General features: G+C 32.9%; 1 protein-coding gene across 1 annotated transcript; it reads left to right on the top strand.

Annotated features, from left to right (window-relative positions):
- Window positions 1-6,887: 6,887 nt before the first annotated feature.
- LOC143055856 (putative proline iminopeptidase) lies at window positions 6,888-19,696 on the top strand. The gene is made up of 8 exons (XM_076228907.1): window positions 6,888-6,939; window positions 8,306-8,441; window positions 9,606-9,729; window positions 10,610-10,785; window positions 14,751-14,835; window positions 15,922-16,109; window positions 16,446-16,590; window positions 19,331-19,696. The coding sequence occupies exons 2-8, from the start codon at window positions 8,314-8,316 to the stop codon at window positions 19,439-19,441; spliced, it is 957 nt and encodes a 318-aa protein (XP_076085022.1). The 5' UTR covers window positions 6,888-6,939; window positions 8,306-8,313; the 3' UTR covers window positions 19,442-19,696.
- The last annotated feature ends 8,164 nt before the right edge of the window (window positions 19,697-27,860 follow it).

Genomic DNA, 27,860 nt, shown 5'->3' with positions numbered 1-27,860 from the left:
TGCATTCTAATAATGTTTTACCAATAATGTTTTCCTCTAATTTGTTAAATAACGCGACTTCCAATTTTTTTTTAATTTGTGATCAACCAATAAAAACATAAAGATGATGGACATTCAAACTCATAAATCGAAAACAAACTGACAACGCCATCTTTAAAAATGAAAAAAGACAAACAGACAAACAATATTATACCCGACACAACATATAAAACTAAAGAATAAGCAACACGAACCCCACCAAAAACTCGGGGTGATCTCAGGTGCTCCGGAAGGGTAAGCAGATCCTGCTCCACACGTGGCACCCGTCGTGTTGCTAATGTTATAACAAATTATATCTTTTAAGATATAATAACCAAAATCTGTGAAATTTGCAACTAATATAAATAATTTTAGGGGCAATAACTTCAAGATGGACTGACCAAATTTACAGAAATTCTACAGATAGACTTGTTTATGTAAATATACCATGAACGATTTCCACGACAAGCAGGTGTGCATTGTTTTATGAATGTTCAAAGATCTGGGAATTTCCCGGTAGAAAAAAATATTACACCAATCTGGTACCGTCTCTCAAAAATTTTCATGAAAAAACGACCTATTCATGTTTAAAAAGGCATGAAAAAGTGTAAAAATTCATAAAACAATGCCATAATATTAGGTGCGTATCTCAAACATGTGTGCAATCTTCCTATAAAGTTGAAAACTGACTTGGTCACTTTTATAAATTGCGTTTACAAAATTTTGCATTTTTCGTAAAACTAAGGATTTTACTATCCCAGGCATAGATTACCTTAAACGTATTTGGCACAATTTTTTTGGAATTTTAGGTCCTGAAAGTTCTTGTTTGGCTTTATACCTATTTTGATCTGAAGGTCACTGATGAGTCTTATGTAGACGTAACGTGCGTCTGGTGTATGAAAATCCTGGTACCTTTGATAACTATTAGCATTAGCATTAGAGTTTTAATTTAATCCTGAATCTGAGGCAGCCTTACCGTTAACAATTCCTTGATTTCCAGTTGTTCCTTTTTCTTTTTTCATATCCATATTTATATTGTCTTAGCTAGTGTTCTCACCAATATTATCTAGACTATTTGGTCTCAAAGTCCATAATCTAGTATACTGCAAAACAAGGAATAGAAAGCCATATATTTTAGCATTCATTGAAAGATATTTGTCATTGACCAATTGGGTTGAGATAAATCATTAGATAGTAAAATTCAACTATTTGTGTTAGATTCAGTCAAAAACTGAAGAGTTGGGGCACGTACTATGCATGGATATCTACCTAAAAATCAATCTCCTATAATAGCAGCATTGTAAAGGTCTGCTTGCTGTTCTCAATTGTCTTGGTGGCATGTAATTTATTGTAAATAAATAATTATGTTTTATCAACAAAGACTTAAAAAATAAAGGCAACAGTAGTATACCGCTGTTCAAAACTCATAAATCCATGGACAAAAAACAAAATCGGGGTAACAAACTAAAACCGAGGGAAACGCATTAAATATAAGAGGAGAACAACGACACAACACCGAAACGCAACACACACAGAAACAGACCAAGCAACAAGTAAGTGAACTGGAAATCAAGGAATTGTTAACGGTAAGGCTGCCTCAGATTCAGGATTAAATTAAAACTCTAATGCTAATGCTAATAGTTATCAAAGGTACCAGGATTTTCATACACCAGACGCACGTTACGTCTACATAAGACTCATCAGTGACCTTCAGATCAAAATAGGTATAAAGCCAAACAAGAACTTTCAGGACCTAAAATTCCAAATAAAGTCTTTATTTGCATCAGAAATTGTTTATTGGGTCCCCTCATCTTGGAAACGACGTAATGAGACTTTCTCCTGGTGTAATATTTCTAGAATTAATGTTATTTAAAAACATTGTTTTATCTAGATTAATGCACAATTAACATGAAGTTATAAACTTATAAACTTAAAAGGTTCCAGAGTTCTCGTTATTAAAAGCCGTCTTAAAAGCATGCAAATACCTTGTAATCACTGTTTAATCATAATTCCACTGATCCACTTCCTTATACTCTTATTGAAAAAGTGTATATATATTACGTCTACTTACTTCTTAAAATCTATTATCATGATTACCTTAAAATGTTTGGGTTTTTAAGTCATTATTGAGGAGAATGACTTAATTGCATTAAGTAATTCAATTAGGAAATTACCCTTTAAGCAGTCGACTATTGGGACTTACTGCAGATTATAAATGCTATCCTTTATTTAATGTCATTTGCGGTATACCACATAGTGAAAAGTGTGGTTGTTTATTTTTTCTTAATAAGATTTTCTCTTTCAGATGCAAGCTGCTTAAGCCATCTGTTAATTTATTTATTTTTCTAATTCACTTACCTAGTGCACTTGAATGTAAATATTATGTTTGACGTGTGGTTTTTTTTTTTTTGGTGTCTGTATAATCTGTTGTCTAGATTACATTGGACATGTTATTTGATATTTGTTTAAAATGATGTCGTTTATGACCTATATGCTCTCCTTGAGCCCTAACTTAGTGAATAAAAATAGTCTATGTTTTCCTAAACATAATTTTTAACATATCACAGATCAATGGGATTTAGAATGAACATAATATGAAATTTTTATTTTTTTGCGAATTTTAAATGCTTTTTTCTAACATATACTTTTAGTTTATTTGGGGTTTTTAACTTTTTACCTAACTTGACCAGCATTCAAAAATTTGTTTAAGGTCATTTAGGTTATCAGCATGGCTAAATAATTACCAGGGTAGTGTAAAAGTAACACATTCTGGTATTCTAACGGTCAACTTTCTAGCGGGCTGGTTAATTTAATACACAATCAACAAGATACATGAATCATGTGCGTGATTGCGAGTGAACCAGGTATGCACAGGTAAAATTTATAAAATATGCCATACCTATAAACTGTTCTTACAGTCGATGTAAGGTGTCAAACTCAGAGCCCACTTTGCTATTATATTATATATAGTTTACACTATAAAACTCTAGTTGATGTTGTGACTGATTTTTTTTAATCACATCAGGATGCTCCTTATTAAAAACACAGTTTCATTTATTTAAGATTGAACATTTTATATAAATGCATCATTCTCATTTTCAGATGAAATTACAGCATGACAGTAGGTACTGATGCAGAACAAGGTAAAAATGAAACCTCTTAAATGATCACTTGTTCAACATCAATCTCTTCAACTATATCTTCCACATCCATATGAAACCTTCAACTTGTTCAACAACAACTGGCTCTCAAATCTCATCATCATACCAAAGTTGTGACATCAAACATACTGATGTGAAAAAAACTTTAAGACGTGTTCAACCTGATGATCTGATTCCAATCATTAAAAACTATTTTCATGATGATAGAATAAATTTTCTTCATAACCACCAATTGTGCTTAGAAAGAGTTCAAGGCTGTGTCAATATCAGCAAAATGACCAAGACGCACAGAAATGTATACGAGACAAATTTCAACATCAAAGTTTGGGTAGAGAAATGTCATACTGTGAGTCGTCAGGGTAAAGGTGGCTCATTCGTGAGAAGGGAGTTGGAATGTTGTCTTCTTTGCAAGGTGCACAATATATTCTAACATCTGGAAAAATCATTATGTAACAGGAGCCAAGCGATTCTAAACCAGGAGTTGATGACCATGCAAAGTCTGCTAATCACAAGAAAGCCATAACTGAAATGACAAGAAGGGCGTCATTTTTCCATAAAGAAATCACAGAGAAAGAAAAAGTTGGAGGGGATGTTCAGAAAAAAAGCTTTCCCCGCTGCCTACTGGCTTATGAAGGAAAACTACCAAATAAGAAGTGTGTATCCCTCATTCCACTAATTAAACAGTCTGAACTTGGTTTCAGGAAGGTTTTGTTTTATCACAGATCCCAAGATTCTATGCAGGTAATTTTCTTATTGATTGGGACACGTTAACAAAGAAGGTAGTAAATAAAGTGAATAATTCACCTGTATTCAGTATTTTAGTTGATGAAGTAACAGATATATCAGTTAAATGTCAAATGGTCGTTTCATAATTAATCATCCAGTTCATTTATTAGACTTTAGTTTGGATCAACGAAATCTACACGATATATTTGGTTTACAGTTTGATTCAGAAGAAACACCGACATAGCTAGATAATACAATTAATTATCTAATTACTACTACAATTTGAGTTCAATTAGTATTGTAATTTTCACTATTATTAATAAATGTTAGATACCTTTGATAACTAATTAGATAAGTCATACACATCTAATCTTGAATTTCATCCAAATTCTTTCTTAATTTTGGGAACTCGTTTTAAAATTCAAATGTGAAGTCACTTTGTACTTTGTGCGTTACACTGGCTTTGGCTAACACGGCTGTGTTTTTTGTAATGTATCCGTTTTTATTCTGTAGCTAGTCACCACTTCAGTTTAATCATGTATATCTATTATATAGTCATTTTATAAAATTTACTGTTTGCAAAAGTATGAATTATTCTAAATAATAAGGATGTTCTTGTCCAAGGTGGATAACCCTGGCCGTATTGATTACAACTTCTTGGAACTCTTGCACCTCGGTAATCTTTATCTTTGTACTTGTTTTGGCTTTCAAACTTTTTCATCTGAGCGTCACTGGTTAGTCTTGTGTGGACGTGGCGCGCGTCTGGCGTATTAAATTTTAACCTGTTTTTGTTGACTACTATTCGTTTGTTTCTCTGTCCTATATTTTCTCCCATTTATTTGTATTGTAGTCCTGTCATGTAATATGTTGTCATTTTAATGTTATAATTAACATTGCCATTAAAGCGGGGGGTTTGGCATGCCACAAAACCAGGTTCAACAAACCATTTCCCCCCTTAAAATGCCCTGTAACAAGTCAGGAAAAGGGCCATGGTTATATTATAGTTCGTTTATGTGTGTGTTACATTTCAATGTTGTGTTTCTGTTGTGTCGTAGTTCTTTTATATTTGATACGTTTCCCTCAGTTTTAGTTTGTAACCCGGATTTGTTTTTTTCTCTATCGATTTATGAATTTTGAACAGCTGTTTACTACTGTTGCCTTTATTCATCCAGTGCCTTGACGAATTTGACAGCCATGTTGTTACAATTGGAAACCTTTCTAATTCTCTATCAGCTGACAGTGCAACTCTTCACCAAGTACTACGAGGACTGTATAAAAGAAACAAATGAAAGCAAGTTGTGTAGACTTGTAACTGATGCATGGAGCCAGCACAATGACAAGCAAAAATAATAGACTTGCTGCTAGAATTAAAAAGGAACATCCAACAGTTGTGTCAGTCCACTCATGTGTCATGCTCAAACAGACGGTTGAATTAACGCAGCAGTCCATGAATGTTACAGTTATGATGAAATTCCAGCAATAATGTAATGCTTGTCATTGCTTGAGAAAGATGTTGTTGCCTCTGGATTTTTAAAGAAGATGTAAAATGTCATATTTGTTACCAGCATTTTCATTTTGAAAAAATCTTGCAAATTCTTGAAAAACTGAGCAAAACGTTTCAAGCTGGAACAATTAATTATGAATGTGTACAACGTTGCATTGCTAAAGATGCACTAAGAGACAGTATAGTTCGACAGAAAAAAATCAAAACAGCAATTGTCGAAGAAACCAGAGGTAACGAAAGACTTTGATTTTACATCCATTGATGCTCTGTTAAAGGAAGCAGCAGGAAAGATGGCCAAGTATGTTGAAGCCTTAAGAACAACGTGGATGTGAGATTTGATGAGGCAGCACTGACCACTTTTGGCTGCTTTTAAATTAGTGTGTTTGATCCTTGTCTTCTCCCAGATAAAATAGAACCAGCCTTTAAGCAATACAGAGATAAGAAGATATCTGATTTGGGCTCACACTTTTTAGCTGGAGATGAGGAGGCAAAAAATGAACTTTATCTTCCTATATCTATTTAAGGCTAAAAATGTACTTTCAAGCCAGAAGAAAAAGACAACAGATGTTGTCTTAGAAAGATTAATGAACCTACGAAAGAGGCATTACAGAGCTGATCAATAAATTCGTTGAAAATTGGCATAAGGCAAAACCAAGGAGAAAACATGAGGGCCTTGCTGAGTTTGACTATGACAATATGACACAGTGATACTTTTTGCTTTCAATTCAAGTGCGAAAAAAGATTCTAACAAATCTTAATTTCTTTTCATTGCCTCTCCAGTCTTGACTATGTCACAATCTGATTGTCTACATTTAACATTAGTAAATTGTCACTGTGTGTTTTTTGTGCCTAGTATTGCCAGGATAAGCAACACTTCCCAGTTTAATATAATGATATCCACCCTTTATGGTGCATTTAATTGAAAAGTATTTTTTTAAAGGGGAAGTTTTGCTTACCCTAGCCTGGTCAAATAAAGTGGATGTATCAAATATAGGCAACCGTATGGCCTTCAACAATGATAAAAACCATACCATAAAGTCGGCTATGAAATATGTTCGAATAGATTATGTTTGTGTGTATTTATGTTGTTTCTTGGTATCAATGGTTTATGCTGACCCTCCATTGCCTTTGTGTCAGCCGCTTCAAAATAGTAAACAGCCTGCATGTTCAATGAAAATTTATTGAATGAAAGCTTCTGTCCTACTGTCATTTATTGTAAATTACGATTGCTTATGTAAGAATAAAAAGAACGGGAATATTGGAAATAGCAGTTTAGTTGTCAACTTACATTGATTTGAACTTCAACTTGTACTATAACTTGTCCCAGATATGAACAACTTGAATCTTGATCTAAAAATGAAAGTGAAAGTGAAAGTGAATCGAATGCATTCGTGTCTACTCGCTAAGTCTTATTATTGGTGTAACGGGAATGGCCGAATAGATACGATTGGACTCGAAGTTGTGACATCTCTATCCGGCAAGAGTGGGAGGCAGATAAAGTGAAAGTAAAGATTAGAAGAAATCAGCTAGGTAGTCTAGTAGATTGATATTTTATATTCTTATATATTATTTGATAAGTTTTACATGTGATAACAACGTGGCTGATCAAAAGTAAAAGGAAATGTAAGCTCAGTTACCGAAACAGGAACAACAAAACGAAAAATACGTCTACTGCAACAAAGTCCCAAGCTTTAAAAAGAGAGGATGGTACTAAAGGGACAGTCAAACTTGAAGTAAAAAACGACATGACAGTGACGTTGCTATTTTCTTATCGAGGCAGGGGTATTGAAAACACCTTACCGCTGTGTGTCCTATTAATGATCGAGGGTCGTAAATTGGGGTACCTTCATGACGAAAAACGGTAATTTTTGGAGTATGGCGATAAAATGTACACTTTCTTTTAGATGATAAAAACATCAACTGATTTTGACGAATCACATTATTTTTTTTCAATAGTCCAAAAATGACGGTAAAGATAATTATTTGAAACCTATGACGAATCACGATAAGGATATATTTTGATAAATCACTGTAAAATTTTAACCAATTATAAACACTAACCGTAGCCAAAAATGACTGTTTGACGCCTGACGTAAAAGGGCATTACTACATGTACCTGATCATTTATACTGGACAGTCCATAGGTAAACGTAACGTTCCCTTAAAATTTTACCTCATAAAAAAATGGAAAATAGCTGATGCGCCACGATGGAAAAGTGATTGTTGTATGACGTCAGTACACTTTATCCCTATTCTCAGCTGACCCGAGAATCTGTCCCGCTTGAACCATTTACTTCATACAACAATTAATTTTCCATTGTGGCGACAGATAGTTTGAATTATGACGTCAAAATTTTGCGGAAACCTGTGTGATGTCTAAGTAATGGCAGATAAATAGCAATAAGGTGTAAAGTTCAGGCAGGACAGATTGTCAGGTCAGCTGAAAATAGCCATAAGGTGTATTTAAACATTTAATACAAAGTATCTGACGCCACAATGGAAAAGTGATTGTTGTATGACATCAATAGTTCAAGTGGACTGAATATGAGATCAACCGGGGCATTTTTGCGAATAGTGATATTAAAGGTGTAATAGACGCGCTGTCATCCCCCCACAAACTATAGTCTGATAATAACTTTGCTATTTCAACAATTCTATTATAAAATGTATAATTAACAATTATTTAAAATAATTGCAGCTGTTTAACTATTTTAATTTATTACATCATGATCATACCTCTGTTACTATCTGTTTGGCTACTAATTCTTTGTTGTGGATTATGTCTGCCAATTTTAGAAAAGAGCTTGCTTTCTTATCTTATTATTTATTTTCAATTTTACTGGTAAATTAATTGTGTCTGCTTGACGTTTTGTAAGCATTCATCATTATTCTTCAGATTACAGAATGGCAGACAAAAAAGATCTGTTTCCTGAGATAGAACCCTATGACACAGGGATGTTAAAGGTGTCTGACTTACATTCCATTTACTATGAAGAGAGTGGTAACAAGAAGGGAAACCCAGTTGTTTTCATGTGAGTTAATTATACTTAAATCTGTATATATCATTCATGATGTGGTATAATTGCCATATTAATTAAGACAACTCTCCACCAGAGACCAAGTAACACAAAGAATTAACAATAAAAAGTCCTGGAAGCTTAGCTGTGGAACCATAGCTCTTACGTAGGTCCTTTATGATATTTTTTTGACAATTTGCGGACCATACATTCAGTCATGGTTTCACTATAGTTAATATAATATGATTTCAGTCATGGTTTTACTATAGTTAGTATTAATATGATTTCAGTCATGATTTCACTATAGTTAATATTAATATGATTATTGTCATGGTTTCACTTCATTAATTATAATAATATGATTTAGTCATGGTTTCACTATATATATAGTCAATATTTAAGGAATAACAGTACTGTAGTTGAAGAGTTGCCACCGTCAATTGTAGATTTGACGGTCGCAACTGCAGTTTTTAGTGGAGACAGTAAAACGGAGATTTGCGACCGTCAAATCAAAATTGGCGGTGGCAACTCTTCAACTAAAGTACTGTTATTCCGATTCTAATGCATTACAAACAGAAAAAATACGATAAAACTTGAAAAAATGTCTAGAATTGTCAAATTATAAAAAATCCCTGAAACTTTATGAATGATTTTGGCACAAAGACGTCATGGCTAAACGTGACGTCATACAAATGAAAACTTACAAACTGGAGGTTATTACATTACCTGTACGATTCAAATTCGGATAAAATTACATTAAAACGGCGAATTCGAGGTAGGTGTTGTTTTATTTTCGATTATATAGTAGTAATCGAACATTTGTTGATTCATCAATTCAAAATGGCGGGTCCCTCCTTAGTTACGCCTGGTCAACTGTGGATTTGACGGCAACTTTTAGCCAATGAAAAAAATTGTTACATCCAAATTGCATTAGAATAAAATGATTTCAGTCACAGTTTCACTATAGTTAGTATTAATATGATTTCAGTCATGTTTTGAACTTTCACTATAGTTAATATTAATATGATTTCAGTCATGATTTCACTATAGTTAAAATAAATATGATTTCAGTCATGGTTTCACTATAGTTAATATTAATATGATTTAAGTCATGGTTTCACTATGGTTAATATTAATATGATTTAAGTCATGGTTTCACTATAGTTAAAATGTTTTCAGCCATGGTGGCCCTGGTGGGGGAACAAGTCCTAGAGACAGAAGATTCTTTGATCCAGAAACTTACAGAATAATCCTGTTTGACCAGAGAGGAGCAGGAAAGTCTCTTCCACCATATGAACTTAGGGTAAGAAAGTATATGTTTAATTTTCTGCATTGGCTAGAGGTATAGGGGGAGGGTTGAGATCTCACAAACATGTTTAACCCTGCCGCATTTTTGCGCCTGTCCCAAGTCAGGAGCCTCTGGCCTTTGTTTAATAGTCTTGTATTATTTTAATCTTTAGTTTCTTGTGTACAATTTGGAGTTTAGTATGGCGTTCATTATCACTGAACTAGTATATATTTGTTAAGGGGCCCGTTGAAGGACGCCTCCATCATGGCCTCCGGGTGTGGGAAATTCTTGTTGCATTGAAGACCTGTTGGTGACCTTCTGCTGTTGTCTGCTCTATGGTCGAGTTGTTGTCTCTTTGGCACATTCCCCAATTCTCTATTTTATGCATATATGATAGATAATTTAGCTGAACTTTAATATTCCATCTTCATGTCTTATCATGTACTGTTTTACGACATTAGATAAAAACTGACAAGGAAAGATAACACCTTGCCACTGAAAGCTTGATATTTGGAATAAAGAACGATAACTCCCTCTGCATGACCCATCTAAAAAGTTTCATCACTCTCGTTAAATCTGGTAATTATTTCTTTTAATGTCTGCCTAGTCTAGTATCGTTTAATCATGATCTTGAAAAAACAGGACAGAACGAAACAATTTCGATGTTAGATATGACATGAATTTTTATTTGTTTACAAAAACAAGAATAAAGAAATGCTGGTAACTTGTGTAGTTTATTTTTAAAACATGTTTAAATTTTATTGTATCAGAGGCATGATGGTTAATCAATAGTGGAAAGAACTGAAGCAACACTGAACATGAGGTCTAAACATTTAATAGTATAGATAATGTTATTTCAATCTTATTCACAACAATGAATTTTATATAATTACAGGAAAATACAACTTGGGATTTAGTGGCTGACATTGAAAAACTAAGGGAGCATCTCAAGATAGATAAATGGGTTGTGTTTGGAGGAAGCTGGGGATCCACATTAGGACTAGCATACTCTGAGACACACCCTGATAAAGTCAAAGCCATTATATTACGAGGAATTTTTACTTGTCGCAGGTATTTCATTCACTTTACACATGAAAACAATATAGAATTTTAAGATTTTATGGACTTTCAAAATTTGGTAAAACAGAATACCGGTAAAGCCTTATTGAATAAAAATAGTGCTTTCAGCTAAATAAAATTTCTCCTTTTAAACAGTGATAAAACATTATATAAATAACAGATAGATCACATAGTTAAGAGGGAGATAGAGCAGACTGTTACCCTGAGAAAACATTGTTAATTGATCGAGTAAAGACAGAATTTTGATTTGAATCATGCCAAAACCAGCCTCAAAACATAAGTACTCAATAAATTATTGTAAAAAATAATTGTAATTTTGTAAAATACTCTTAAACTTTTACTGGATCACATATAAATCACTGTATGGCTTTCCAGAAAAAGCAAACCCATACTCCATTACAAGGTATAAAAGGCCCCAACAACCTGATTAAGGATGTACTTAGGTGAAATTTTAAAAAATCAAGAATTTAAAATTCACTGTGCTTAAACGGCTGTGGGTAACTTAAGTTACCCACAGCCCAAGATGGAGCCGCCTTGCGTCGGTTAGATACTTTTCTTCTATAGAATAACAATACCACGAATGCATCAATTAAACAACTGAATTTAAAAGTTGTATTAATCGTTTAGGGAAACCCCTAAACTGGAAAGGTGATTAAATTCTACAAAATAAACGATCACAGCACGATTTAAAAAAACTCTTAGGCTGTCCGTAACTTCAAAACAACTTGTCCGTAACTTTTTTCATCATACCAATAGAGATGTCCGTAACTTTCAAAGAATCGACATACGCGGATGTAATGTTTAAACTGATGATAGAGATTGCATCGAATACATATTCACAAAACGAAGTAGATGTCTAGTATGATATAATTCATTGTATCGATGGAAGACAAAATTGGGAAAAATATGAAAAAATCACGATAAATCCGCAAAACTCGGGTCTCATTTTGTATAACGTCGGGGTACCCGAATCGCCTAATTCGGAGGGTTGTTTCCGATCATAGCAGATAAACTGTTGAAACATCATTGTTCTTTTTTATTTTTGAACAAGTAGACTACACAAGTATTTTTTTACAAATACATGTAGCATGTATACACTTACTGATTTTCTGCCAGCAACGACAAGGGTAGCGTGAATCCGGGATTTTGGAGGGGAACCCAAATTGCCCAGGCATGCAGTGGATAGACTATACGAGACTTAAGTGCACAAACTTTTTTCGTCTTTTTGAAAAAACCAAAAACACTTTTCTCTCATCCCCACAAAAACAAATCCCATCAGCATTGACAGTAGAATAAAAGGGGTGTCAATCTGGACACACTGGGACGTTGCGCACGGTGATATTGCGGCACCCTGGCCAAGATTTCCAGTAAATGGGAAAACTGTAAAAAAGGACATTTTGTATAAATGAATAAACCTAGTTTTACAGCTAGCTGCATATTTCATTTGTATGCAAGTTGCATTAAATCTCATTAAACTGAATAAAACTAAAAGACACAATAGGTAAAAGTCAGTGACAATAAAAGGAAAAGAGCAGTCAACATAGTGTAACAATTCGACATAGTATATAAAATTATAAATAACTATGTAGGACAACAGGGTAATTTAATAGTCTAACAACCCCTGATAACATACAAAGAGAGAAAAAAAACATACTAGGAAACATTTTCAAAAAATCATAACACTATAACTAACTGGTGGGATGTATAAATACTGAGCCGCGTCAAAGAGTATTCATCAAAATACACATAGAAAGAAACAGAGGTGAAGGTAAATCGCAAACATATGATTAAACTCAAAACATTAAAGAGTATGGAAAAGCCTTGGTCTGACAAGCGAAAAAACGTCGATATTAAAGACGCACATCAGTAAATAAAAGTTCAAACCATAACCAGGATGGAGTACCACAAACACCACATAAAACTTCTGTGGTGTAAGTATGATGCGTTAATAAAATCACATTTGGTGGTGAATGAGTAGTATAAACGGCAACGAAGGTTACAAATATGATGTTAATTGTCTTATAATTGTTGAAATTATAATTCTTAAAATTTTAAATCAAAAGTTACCCACATCTAAAAATAAAGTTACGGACAGTCTGCTTAGTTTCGATCAAAAAGTTACGGACATCTTATGCATTTTTTAAAGTTGACCTTGCGCTTTAGTGAACTCTATATTAACAAATTTATGGTAATTGTTAGTCATTTCTTTATTCAATAAACCTATAAATATTTACATTCTGCATGAAAAACGTCGCAAAAGGTACATTTTGTATGAATTAAATATCAACGAGTTTAGAGTCCGCCATCTTGGGCTGTGGGTAACTTAAGTTACCCACAGCCGTTTAAGCACAGTGAAATTGATACTATAAGTCTAAAGTGTATTACTAGTAGTTAAGGAACAAAATAAGTCTTTTAAATGAAAAGAAAGACAGGTATAAAAATACGACAAAATATTTTGCCCTATATCATAAGAAAAAAAACAAGGAGTTCGAAAACATCTGACACAAATTCCTTAAATAAGTACATCCTTAATGTACAAAACAGTGATCGATATAACAAATAAAATGACAGCAACAAATTAAAGGACACCACTGAATTATAGGCTTCTGACTAAGGGAAGGTACATACAGAATTGTAGGTGACCAACGCTACCCTTAATCTGGGCCAGTGGTGTAACAACACAACATAAAACAATCAATTTATCGAATCCCTTAAATTTCTTCAAGGAGAGAGCAGTTTTGGTCCTATCTAGATGGCGCCAGTTTTCTTTTTCCTGACAAGTTTGAGGCACTAGAAACTATATTCCAGAGGTTGAATATTTCTTCATTAACTGCCTTTAAAAATTTCAATTAGTTGATTGGTGTTAACATACCTGTAAGATTGTTGTGGGGCTCACATGGAAGGATCCTATCCTTTTTAGCCCACCCTATTTTGGTACACTTTCAAAACTGATACAATCATCAATCCTGCATGATTTGGTGCAATATTTCACACAATTAAAAAGTTATATAGAAATCTATTTGTGTCCTCATCAATTTCTTAATTGATATATGACTGACTCCCAATGACGGTCTATACTAATTTTAAAGGCTTCCACAGTTTTTGATGAAATAACTTCAACTGGTAGGTTATTCCAATCATTAATAATTCGTTGTGAGAAATGTCTTAATCGAAAAGAAGTGTTACATTTCCAATTATGTCCACGGTTATTTGTACTGATGACAGTAAAAAATCTTTCATAAGATATATCTTCCAATCCTTTTAATATTTTGAAAGCTTGTATCATATCACCTCTTCGCCTTCTGTGAGTTAGGGAAGGTAGTTTAAGTACTTTTAATCTGTCTTCATAGCTTAAATGTCGTATATCAGGAATTAATTTAGTTGCTCTCATCTGCACTTTTTCTACAGCATTAATATCTTTCTTTAAATGCGGATACCATATTGTATTTCCATATTCCACGTGTGGTCGTACCAACGCAAAGTATAGTCTTAAAAATGTATATTGATCTTTAAAGATGAAAGTTCGGTTAATCAGCCCAAGTATACTATTGGCTTTATTTATTTTACTTGATATATGTTGAGAAAATTTAAGATCATTTTGAAAAATAATTCCAAGATCCTTTTCTTGTTCATCTTTAATGATATCAATATTGTTCATGGTATAAACATTTTCAGGATTATTTCTTCCATAATGGATTTGTTTACATTTGTTCACATTAAATTTCATGTCCCATAACTTGGACCAATCGATTTTGAGTCTTGTTTTTTCTTACATTATTGAAATTGTCCCATTGGCCATATGCATCATACAACATTTCATTATTTTCAGAAAATTTTATAAAAAAATCAACAAATGAATCAATTAGACTCAAAACAGATTTTTTGTGGGTACATGGTGCATTCTATAGTTTGATATTTATAGACAAATGTTTCTATTTCAATAATCTTTATTAAAGGAGAGAACTTTTATGGTTCTACCAGGATGGCTGCAGTTTAATTTATCCAGACAAATTTGAAGCCTACAGAGACCATATTCCTGAGGTTTGTTTGAAAGATATGAACACATATTAAGGAGAGCATATCATGATATCAAGTTATTTGCTTTCAGAGCGATTGGTCTATCATTTACAGAAAAATTCCAGTCAATACTTTTATATATGAAATGTAGCATAGAATAATAATTGGTCATAATTAGACCTTATTATATAAGATGCCAACTGATCAGTTTGACATGGTTCATCAATACCATTTTAATGGTTCTTTGGTCTGGTTAAGTTTTCCATTTCTTTATTTGACAAGTTTCTTGAATGTAAATAAAAAAAGCAATACATAGACTATAGATGATGTATAAAATAATTGTAAAAGAGAGCTGACGAAAGATACAGAAGGGACATTTAAACCCCTACGTGAAAAACAAACTGACAAAGCCATGGCAAAAAAAACAATCAATCAACAGTATACATGTCTATCTGAACTTGACCTCATTTTCATCTATCATTAGTTTATAATGAGAAAGAAAATATATGGGATATACATCCATGACACAAAATAAGTATAATCACAGCTAAAAATTCTAAAATCAAAGGAACAACACTTTTATTGCTATTCTTCATCTTAAAGACACAGTGAATTAAGACTTCAACACAGAGCAAAACAAAACTCACCTAAATAATTTAAAGAAGGTCCCTAGCACCTGTTGGAATGGATTTATTTGCAAACTGACAATCACAACACAACTGTAAGTTGAAGAACAAAGCAATAAAGTAATATCTATAAAAAAAAATAGGCAAAGAAATCAAACATGTGCCTTCATAATTTAGCCAGTCAATCATACTAAAAAAAACCGCAATACAAACATTTTAACAACACCAAGCACATTGAGGTATATGTTAGATTACTTTTAAAACTAATGGATGTAATATATTTATCATTTAAGGTCTGTTTCTTATATCTGCCAGTGTTCAATTCCTTTGAAAGGGTAACTGAAGATCATCAGTGATATATAATATACTTTGATAGAATTTCAGAGACCCTTAAAAATTGGTTGTCAGTGACATCAGATTACCTAGAAGGACAACTGATTAACAGTGATATCAGATCTAACCAATTAATCGTCTATGTTTTTAGGTTGAACGAGGAGATTTGATAAGTGCCTACTATAGACGTTTAACAGGTGACGATGAGGGAGCCAGACTTTCTGCTGCACAAGCATGGAGTACTTGGGAAATGTGCACATCAAGAATGTTTGTTGATGAAGAATTAGTGAAGAAAGCAGAAAAAGACACCTGGTGTCTACAGTTTGCCAGAATTGAATGGTATGATGATTTATCAAAATTATATAAGCAAACTAAATTAATTGCATTAAATTTTTGAATTTGTTTATGAATGCACTTTTGTCATTCGAATGTATTTTTTTCATGTTTTGTAATGCTGTGCTGTGTTTTTGTCTTGCTTGCGACGAAAGTCACGGTATGCGAGACATAGGTTTTACTATTCACTGCAAATTTGTATTCCCATATTGATAAAGCAATGCAAGGCCAAAGGGTACAGATGTTACAGTTTTTATATTTGAGGAAAACACAGTTGTTGTCGATTGCATAGTTTGATTTGGTATTTCATATTTTCAATGTTTTCACTTATTTCCATTGCAGCCATTATTTTGTAAATGGTATTTTTATGAAGACTGAGTCCCAGTTATTAGACGATGCAGATAAATTAAGCAGCATTCCTGTGACAATAATTCAAGGTCGTTATGATGTGGTTTGTCCTGCAGAAACAGCATGGCTTCTACACAAGGTATTCTTTTATTATATAATAATTCAGTTTTGAAGGTAACACATTTTCTGATTGGCTGACAGTGTTTTGTCCATCATCTCATTGACATAATTTTGTTATGTGACTGTAACATCATCAATATATTTCGCGATTTACTCCGGCTTAAAATGGAATTTAGAATTAAACTATAAGGAATGACTAATATTGTTTTCTGTCTATTCAAAATAACATAAGAAATGTGGTGCACACTTTATAATAACCCTCTACACAAGTTATTCAGTGTGCATCACATTTTTTATGTAATCTTTATAGACAGAAAAAATATTACAGTCATTCTCAAATTTTTAATTAAATATATTACAAGAGACATATAGAAACAGATAACTGAAAAGTGTGTATTTTGTGAAGCAAGATTGATTTCAACCTATAGTGAGAGAAACAAACTTCTGTAATCCTTAGATTTGAGACCACATTTATCTTAATGATATCTGATATATTAGTATTAAAATGTTTTAATGGTTCAGTGACAACTAAAAAAATAGTTTTTTTGTACTGTTAATTGTTCTCTTATTATGAGTAACAGGATAACTATATTTGATATATGCTCACCTTGCTAGGATCTCATACCTGATAGATAGTTTTTACTAGCCCTAGACCTTATTTCATAGAATGGTGAACAAGGTTAAGTTTTCATAGCCAAGTCAATTGTTATCGAAGGTACCAGGATTATAATTTAATATGCGTTTCGTCTACATACATTTGTAAGACTCATCAGTGACGCTCAGATCAAAATAGTTATAAAGCCAAACAAGTACAAAGTTGAAGAGCATTGAGGACCCAAAATTTCAATAAGTTGTGCCAAATACTGCTTAGGTAATATATTCCGGGGATAAGAAAATTCTTAGTTTTCCTAAAAATTCAAAGTTTTGTAACAGGAAATTTATAAAAATGACCAAATAATTGATATTCATGTCAACACTGAAGTGCTGACTACTGGGCTAGTGGTACCCTCTGGGACGAAACGTCCACCAGCAGTGGCATCTACCCAGTGGTGGAAATAGTTATCAAAGGTACCAAGATTATAATTTAGTACGCCCGACGGGTGTTTTGTCTACATAAGACTCATCAGTGACGCTGAGATCAAAATAGTTATCAAGCCAAACAAGTACAAAGTTGAAGAGCATATCTAAGGTTCTATAAGCAATAGGTATGCTAAATATGAGGTATGGAGAGATTGTAAGGTGTGCATGTCTCTCTGCCAGGTATCATCTGACCTTGACCTTGTTTTAATAGTTCATTTTTTAAGTAAATGTTAAGTTTTTCTTGATTCAGTTTGTTTCTTCACAGGTATTGAAAGTTATAGGATTGTTTTTGTATGAAAGAAAATATGCTATGATCAGTAGGCAATTATTCTTTCAAAATGATGCCACTTTGAGTTCAAGTTTAAGTCCTTAGATCAAACCAAAGGATTTGAGTTCAAGTTTAAGTCCTTAGATCAAACCAAAGGATTTGAGTTCAAGTTTAAGTCCTTAGATCAAACCAAAGGATTTTAGTTCAAGTTTAAGTCCTGAGATCAAACCAAAAGATTTGAGTTTAAGTCCTTAGATCAAATCAAAGGATTTGAGTTCAAGTTTGAGTCCTTAGATCAAACCAAAGGATTTGAGTTCAAGTTAAAGTTCTTAAATCAAACCAAAGGATTTGAGTTCAAGTTTAAGTCCTAAGATCAAACCAAAGGATTTGAGTTCAAGTTTTAAGTCCTTAGATCAAACCAAAGGATTTGAGTTCAAGTTTAAGTCCTTAGATCAAACCAAAGGATTTGAGTTCAAGTTAAAGTTCTTAGATCAAACCAAAGGATTTGAGTTCAAGTTAAAGTTCTTAAATCAAACCAAAGGATTTGAGTTCAAGTTAAAGTTCTTAGATCAAACCAAAGGATTTGAGTTCAAGTTAAAGTTCTTAGATCAAACCAAAGGATTTGAGTTCAAGTTTAAGTCCTTAGATCAAACCAAAGGATTTGAGTTCAAGTTTAAGTCCTTAGATCAAACCAAAGGATTTGAGTTCAATTTAAAGTTCTTAGATCAAACCAAAGGATTTGAGTTCAAGTTAAAGTTCTTAAATCAAACCAAAGGATTTGAGTTCAAGTTTAAGTTCTTAGATCAAACCAAAGGATTTGAGTTCAAGTTAAAGTTCTTAGATCAAACCAAAGGATTTGAGTTCAAGTTAAAGTTCTTAGATCAAACCAAAGGATTTGAGTTCAAGTTAAAGTTCTTAAATCAAACCAAAGGATTTGAGTTCAAGTTAAAGTTCTTAGATCAAACCAAAGGATTTGAGTTCAAGTTAAAGTTCTTAGATCAAACCAAAGGATTTGAGTTCAAGTTAAAGTTCTTAGATCAAACCAAAGGATTTGAGTTCAAGTTAAAGTTCTTAAATCAAACTAAAGGATTTGAGTTCAAGTTAAAGTTCTTAGATCAAACCAAAGGATTTGAGTTCAAGTTAAAGTTCTTGGATCAAACCAACGGATTTGAGTTCAAGTTAAAGTTCTTAAATCAAACCAAAGGATTTGAGTTCAAGTTAAAGTTCTTAAATCAAACCAAAGGAACTGTAAAATGTAGGATATAGTAAACATATATTCATTTAATATTTGTGAAATATATTTTTCAGGTTAAAGTTTAAAAATTTTCATTGGCATTATTTATAGCTTTTTTCAGGTAAAAGAGAAATGAACCAAATTAGGTTTTAACAACCATTGTTTTTCTCTTTACAGAAATTGCCAAAGGCTGACTTCCACATAGTCCAGGATGCTGGTCATTCAACCAAGGAAGAGGGAATTCAGTCACAGTTGATTGCAGCTACACAAAAATATAAACATTTGTAATTATTTATGTAAATTATTTTAATTTTAAGGATATGGGACATTTCTTTTGAACATCCTAAACAATGCTTTCACTTATCATTAAACAGAAAATATTTATACATGTGATAGTTGAATGATTTAAATCAGATAAACCAGTGATTGAGATAAATTTGACTGGAAATGGCTCTGTTTCTCTGATGTATGAATTTGCCAAAGGACATTCATAATAGTAGAGAGCTATTAATTGATTGACTTATTTTTCTGGACTAATCCAATTTAATCATGAATAGACATTTGAAAATCTGATAAGCATAAAATGTGTGTGCAGAGAACTTATATATTTTTCTATGATGACAATTAATGGATAATGAAATGTGATTGTAATTGTTATGAATCAATTGTGCCTTACATTCCAATAAATCAATCAGCCTTACACTCTAATGAATCATTGCAGCCTAACATTTAAATGAATCAATGCAACTTTACATTCCAATGAATCACTACAGCCTTACATTCCAATGAATCAAACCCTTACATTCCAATGAATCAATACAGCCTTACATTCCAATGAATCAAACCCTTACATTCCAATGAATCAATGCAGCCTTACATTCCAATGAATCAAACCCTTACATTCCAATGAATCAATGCAGCCTTACATTCCAATGAATCAAACCCTTACATTCCAATGAATCAATACAGCCTTACATTCCAATGAATCAAACCCTTACATTCCAATGAATCAATGCAGCCTTACATTCCAATGAATCAAACCCTTACATTCCAATGAATCAAACCCTTACATTCCAATGAATCAATGCAGCCTTACATTCCAATGAATCAAACCCTTACATTCCAATGAATCAAACCCTTACATTCCAATGAATCAATACAGCCTTACATTCCAATGAATCAAACCCTTACATTCCAATGAATCAATACAGCCTTACATTCCAATGAATCAAACCCTTACATTCCAATGAATCAATACAGCCTTTCATTCCAATGAATCAATGCAGCCTTACATTCCAATGAATCAAACCCTTACATTCCAATGAATCAATACAGCCTTACATTCCAATGAAACAATACAGCCTTACATTCCAATGAATCAATACAGCCTTACATTCCAATGAATCACTACAGCCTTACATTCCAAATGAATCAATGCATCCTTACAATCCAATGAATCACTACAGCCTTACATTCCAATGAATCAATACAGCCTTACATTCCAATGAATCAATACAGCCTAACATTCCAATGAATCACGACGACTTACATTCCAATGAATCAATACAGCCTTACATACCAATGAACCAATACAGCCTTACATACCAATGAATCACTACAGCCTTACATTCCAATGAATCACTACAGCCTTACATTCCAATGAATCACTACAGCCTTACATTCCAATGAATCAATGCATCCTTACAATCCAATGAATCACTACAGCCTTACATTCCAATGAATCAATACAGCCTTACATTCCAATGAATCAATGCATCCTTACATTCCAAATGAATCAAGACAGCATTACATTTGAATGAATCAATTTTAACTAATATTTCCAAATTTCAAGATCTTGATACCTTCTTGCCAATTATTTCGTACCGCTCAATTTTTGAATGTCCTGTTTTGATTCACGCCACCTCTAAAATAGGTTGTTTCAAAATAATTCATTGGAATCAATACAGCCTTTCATTCCAATGAATCAATGCAGCCTTACATTCCAATGAATCAATGCATCCTTACAATCCAATGAATCACTACAGCCTTTCATTCCAATGAATCAATGCAGCCTTACATTCCAATGAATCAATGCATCCTTACAATCCAATGAATCAATACAGCCTTTCATTCCAATGAATCAATGCAGCCTTACATTCCAATGAATCAATGCATCCTTACAATCCAATGAATCAATACAGCCTTTCATTCCAATGAATCAATGCAGCCTTACATTCCAATGAATCAATGCATCCTTACAATCCAATGAATCACTACAGCCTTTCATTCCAATGAATCAATACAGCCTTACATTCCAAATGAATCAATACAGCCTTTCATTCCAATGAATCAATGCAGCCTTACATTCCAAATGAATCAATGCAGCCTTTCATTCCAATGAATCAATGCATCCTTACAATCCAATGAATCACTACAGCCTTTCATTCCAATGAATCAATACAACCTTACATTCCAAATGAATCAATACAGCCTTTCATTCCAATGAATCAATGCAGCCTTACATTCCAAATGAATCAATGCAGCCTTTCATTCCAATGAATCAATGCAGCCTTTCATTCCAATGAATCACTACAGCCTTTCATTCCAATGAATCACTACAGCCTTTCATTCCAATGAATCAATACAGCCTTTCATTCCAATGAATCACTACAGCCTTACATTCCAATGAATCAATGCAGCCTTACATTCCAATGAATCACTACAGCCTTACATTCCAATGAATCAATACAGCCTTACATTCCAATGAATCAATGCAGCCTTACATTCCAAATGAATCAGTACAGCCTTTCATTCCAATGAATCAATACAGCCTTTCATTCCAATGAATCACTACAGCCTTTCATTCCAATGAATCAATACAGCCTTACATTCCAATGAATCAATGCAGCCTTACATTCCAATGAATCAATGCAGCCTTACATTCCAATGAATCACTACAGCCTTACATTCCAATGAATCAATACAGCCTTTCATTCCAATGAATCACTACAGCCTTTCATTCCAATGAATCAATACAGCCTTACATTCCAAATGAATCAATGCAGCCTTACATTCCAATGAATCAATGCAGCCTTACATTCCAATGAATCACTACAGCCTTACATTCCAAATGAATCAATGCAGCCTTACATTCCAATGAATCAATGCAGCCTTTCATTCCAATGAATCAATACAGCCTTTCATTCCAATGAATCACTACAGCCTTTCATTCCAATGAATCAATACAGCCTTACATTCCAATGAATCACTACAGCCTTTCATTCCAATGAATCAATGCATCCTTACAATCCAATGAATCACTACAGCCTTTCATTCCAATGAATCAATACAGCCTTACATTCCAATGAATCAATACAGCCTTACATTCCAAATGAATCAGTACAGCCTTTCATTCCAATGAATCAATACAGCCTTTCATTCCAATGAATCAATACAGCCTTTCATTCCAATGAATCAATACAGCCTTTCATTCCAATGAATCACTACAGCCTTTCATTCCAATGAATCAATACAGCCTTACATTCCAATGAATCACTACAGCCTTACATTCCAATGAATCAATGCATCCTTACAATCCAATGAATCACTACAGCCTTTCATTCCAATGAATCAATACAGCCTTACATTCCAATGAATCAATACAGCCTTACATTCCAAATGAATCAGTACAGCCTTACATTCCAATGAATCAATACAGCCTTACATTCCAAATGAATCAGTACAGCCTTTCATTCCAATGAATCAATACAGCCTTTCATTCCAATGAATCAATACAGCCTTTCATTCCAATGAATCAATACAGCCTTACATTCCAATGAATCAATACAGCCTTACATTCCAAATGAATCAGTACAGCCTTTCATTCCAATGAATCAATACAGCCTTACATTCCAATGAATCACTACAGCCTTACATTCCAATGAATCAATACAGCCTTTCATTCCAATGAATCACTACAGCCTTTCATTCCAATGAATCAATACAGCCTTACATTCCAAATGAATCAATGCAGCCTTACATTCCAATGAATCAATGCAGCCTTACATTCCAATGAATCACTACAGCCTTACATTCCAAATGAATCAATGCAGCCTTACATTCCAATGAATCAATGCAGCCTTTCATTCCAATGAATCAATACAGCCTTTCATTCCAATGAATCACTACAGCCTTTCATTCCAATGAATCAATACAGCCTTTCATTCCAATGAATCAATACAGCCTTACATTCCAATGAATCAATGCATCCTTACAATCCAATGAATCACTACAGCCTTTCATTCCAATGAATCAATGCATCCTTACAATCCAATGAATCACTACAGCCTTTCATTCCAATGAATCAATACAGCCTTACATTCCAATGAATCAATACAGCCTTACATTCCAAATGAATCAGTACAGCCTTTCATTCCAATGAATCAATACAGCCTTTCATTCCAATGAATCAATACAGCCTTTCATTCCAATGAATCACTACAGCCTTTCATTCCAATGAATCACTACAGCCTTTCATTCCAATGAATCAATACAGCCTTACATTCCAATGAATCACTACAGCCTTACATTCCAATGAATCAATGCATCCTTACAATCCAATGAATCACTACAGCCTTTCATTCCAATGAATCAATACAGCCTTACATTCCAATGAATCAATACAGCCTTACATTCCAAATGAATCAGTACAGCCTTACATTCCAATGAATCAATACAGCCTTACATTCCAAATGAATCAGTACAGCCTTTCATTCCAATGAATCAATACAGCCTTTCATTCCAATGAATCACTACAGCCTTTCATTCCAATGAATCAATACAGCCTTACATTCCAATGAATCAATGCAGCCTTACATTCCAAATGAATCAGTACAGCATTACATTCAAATGAATCAATTGTAACTAATATTCCCAAATTTCAATGAAAATAAACTGACGCCATGGCTAAGAAAGAAAAGACAAACACAAATAAAAGTACACAAGAGACAACATAGAAAACTAAAGACAAAAAAACACGAACCCCACCAAAAAATTTGGGGTGAACTCCGGTGCTCTGAAAGGGTTAACAGATCCTGCTCAACATTAGATACCTATCGTGTTACCTTCAAATATTTCGTACCGATCAATTTTTTAGTGTCCTGTTTTGATTCACGCCACATCTAGAATAGGTAGTTTCACAATAAGTCTGATGACCAGCTTTGATTGCTGATAGAATTGATGGTAATCAATAAACTCATCATAGATACCAGGATTAAAATTTTATATTTACGCCAGACGCCTATAATAATTTATAAAGAGGTTTTGTGGAGCACTTAGTAGATCCAGCTTTTTAACGTTGTTTGTAAAAACACTTGTGTAGCTGAGGTATTCAATACAACGAAGGAGAATCAAAATCTTCATCTTTAGTTGATATTCCAAAGGAAGATAGAATATACCTATTTTGTCTATCCAGTATTTCCTCCGTGGTATTTAGTGTCATGGGGTTTATATAGAGTTCCCAAGTGAAGTTTCAATACCCTGTTCATTTATTAAGTAGTGTCTGCCTAATGTAATGTGTATTTCACTCAAAAACCATGTTGTTTGTGGCTTTATCTGTGAGGACAGCAACATATTTCTCATGGAGGTAAGACATGTGTTTTGCAACATTTAGGTCTTGATGTAACATAGGTATTCATAGAATTATTCAGGTTTTTGGTTCTGATGTGTATCAACGACCCCACAGCATTAATACATTTGGAAAGAGTAATATGTCTTCTTTCTCGTATTCAAAACATTGCCTGAAATTATACTTTACTGACTTTAGTATTTTTGTGACATCAGTTTTTTTTGTTCACAAATCATTATCAATATTATTAAATTTGATGTGACTGTCGTCCAAATGAGAGGTTTAGCGCTATAATAAAACAAGGTTCAATCCACCATTTTCAACATTTTTAAATGACTGTACCAAGTCAGGAATATGAGTTGTCCATTGGTTTGATGTGTTTTGATTTTGCCATTTGATTAGGGACTTGCTGATTGAATTTTCTTCAGAATTTTTGTGATTTTACTTTTTTTTTTTAATTGATAAATTTAGGCTCACAATACAGGTATTTCTGGACTTTGGATAACACATTTCACAGATAAGTGTTATTGACAATGTTTGGGTCACCAGTAATAACATGGCTAGCTGGATCATATATAAATTGAGAGGATGCACAATTATGTTTAGACTTGAAGTCGTCAAATTGAGATCCTGCAACATTTGTTAGTCATAATAAACTGTTGACACAGAGATATGTCTCACATTTATGGATTTTTTATATTATAAACCAAGTCTTGAAATTAGCATTTAAACTGCTGCCATAAGTCTTTCACAATTCAACTTATACAGAGGGAGATACAGTTAATGACCACAACAGCAATATATGGCATAAGGACATGCTGTCTAGGAATGCTCACTACAATACCATATACAATATACCCTTTCCTGTTGAATCATTTGTTGTACAAAAGATAAAAAAAGACGTATGAAACTGCAGAAGTTTAATATTGCATACTGGGCATGTAACACATTGCTCTTGATTGTAATTAGTAACGAAAATGGCACATTACAAAATATAAAGTCATCACAGAGATAAGCAGCATACATATAACATTGGTTTGATAAAAATATCATATTAATTCTCCAATTCGCTGTTTCAGAATCTAATGCATCCTTGGAAATATTTTCAAAAGTGTACACCACAACATCGTGATTGGTTGAAAATGTCATAAACAGTGGAAATTCAACCAATGTTGTGACATTATTTTCATTTTGGGGTACAAACAATGTAATTACCCATGATTCTTTAGATTTTGACATGGAGAATTAAGGGGTGTTCCAGATTCAAATTCATGGGGGGATGGCATGGAGATTTTTTTTAACCACCCATATTATAAAATTTTCATTTTATTTTTGATTTTCACTAAGTTCTCAAGATTTTAAATACTATTTAACATAAGCTTGATAAAAAACAACACTTTACATTGAATAATATAATTAACTTCAAAATCAGTAGAGCATAACAAAAAATATTGACCTTGCAAATGCATGTATTCACATTATGCTTCTACTACAATAAAATTTCAAACAACACTTTACTTTTTTTTTTTTATCTAAATGCATGCATACAATCAAAATAGTAAACATTTGAAAATATTAAATCCAATATTGTGTGACAAATATAAAACTACACCATAGCATTTTATGATAAAACATGGAATACTAAGCTCTTATGTCAAAATAGGTTAATTCACAAAACTTTCTGTTATAAAAATTACTTTATCGAAGTTATCTCCCCTTCTGTGGTAAAGTTTGGGGGGAAAAAATGAAATAAACAAAAATTATGTGGGTTTTTTTTATAGTAAAAACAGCCATAAATATGATAAAACACATAATTTTCAACATTAACATGAAAAATCTTTCACATGAATTACATACTGCTCTCAAAATTTGCACATTTCATTAAAGATCTAGACTTATTTTCGTCTATTACTTCAAAGTGATGTATCTGATGAGTTATTCAAATTTGAGGACACTCCACCCCAGTCACCTTATATATATATATATATATAAAAAACTGTGCAAGTGTGGTAAGACCAGTCAAAAATGATATAAACTCATTATCAATCTCATCAAACCTTAGCTTAATTATTAAAACACTATTTTTCTTAAACATACATAATCAAAAAAATTCGTATTTAAATTTTAAAGTCAATGAAGCATAACTTAGAGGGCAGACATTTGTATGCAGTAAGCAATTACTATTTGTGGATGATTGAAAATTTGTATACCTCATATCAATGATGTACAACATATAATAAGTCATTTAAGGTAGCACAATACAAAGATTCTATACCTCCAATTCCCCAGTTTTCAAATGCTGTAACTTTCTTTATAATGCTTGAAATTTATAAAAGTGGTATCTATATGGATAGCTATCAGAATACTCTTTCAAATTAATGCAATGTTAGTATTATACAACAATTTTGTAATCAATTATAATAATAACTGTGTCTACAAAATTTTACAAGACATTTCCACTTTCAATTGAAATTAGCTTCTTCATGAATCCCCCGATAGGGTTGATTTTATTATATGTTGTTCCTAGAGCCATTATCTACAAAAGCGTGTCTCAGATTTCAGATAGAATGTATAGATCAAATTTTACACTTAATCAAACATTATCTACTTTTATGTGGTAAGGATGTTTACACTAATTACAAATTTATGAGAGAATGGAATATGATAGCGATAATTTGAGACACCCTTTAGTAGCTCCTGCTGTGTTGATTAAGATAACGTTAAAATTCCTTGTGTAGCTATAGAGATGAAAGAGCTAAATTTATTCAAATGAACTGATCAAGATTTTGTCACTAATTGCATAATAATTGATTTCGTAATGAGTGCATAACAAAAATATTGCATTCATTTAAAGGATTAATCTTTTATCTATCTATATATACCTCTTTTATTAATTAATATGCAGTTTTAAGAAAGTAACAGCATTTTAAAGGTTGGAGATTGGAAGCAAAAAAATCTTTGTATTGTGCTACCTTAAAACATTAATACTGACAAGGTCTCACTCTTTCACTACATGTGGAGAAAAATAGAACAAAATGAATTAATGAGACATTTTTCTTATTAACCGTTTATTTTCAAAGG

The sequence above is a fragment of the Mytilus galloprovincialis genome, chromosome 13 (genome assembly GCF_965363235.1).
Source record: "Mytilus galloprovincialis chromosome 13, xbMytGall1.hap1.1, whole genome shotgun sequence".
NCBI lineage: Eukaryota > Metazoa > Mollusca > Bivalvia > Mytilida > Mytilidae > Mytilus > Mytilus galloprovincialis.
This window is presented reverse-complemented; position numbering and strand designations above follow the sequence as displayed.

Coding starts and splice junctions, on each gene's coding strand:
- LOC143055856 (XM_076228907.1), top strand. CDS start 8,314: ATGGCAGACAAAAAAGATCTGTTTCCTGAGATAGAACCCTATGACACA. Junction 10,786..14,750: donor GGAATTTTTACTTGTCGCAG/GTATTTCATTCA, acceptor TCTTTATTAAAG/GAGAGAACTTTTATGGTTCT. Junction 16,591..19,330: donor CAGCATGGCTTCTACACAAG/GTATTCTTTTAT, acceptor TTCTCTTTACAG/AAATTGCCAAAGGCTGACTT.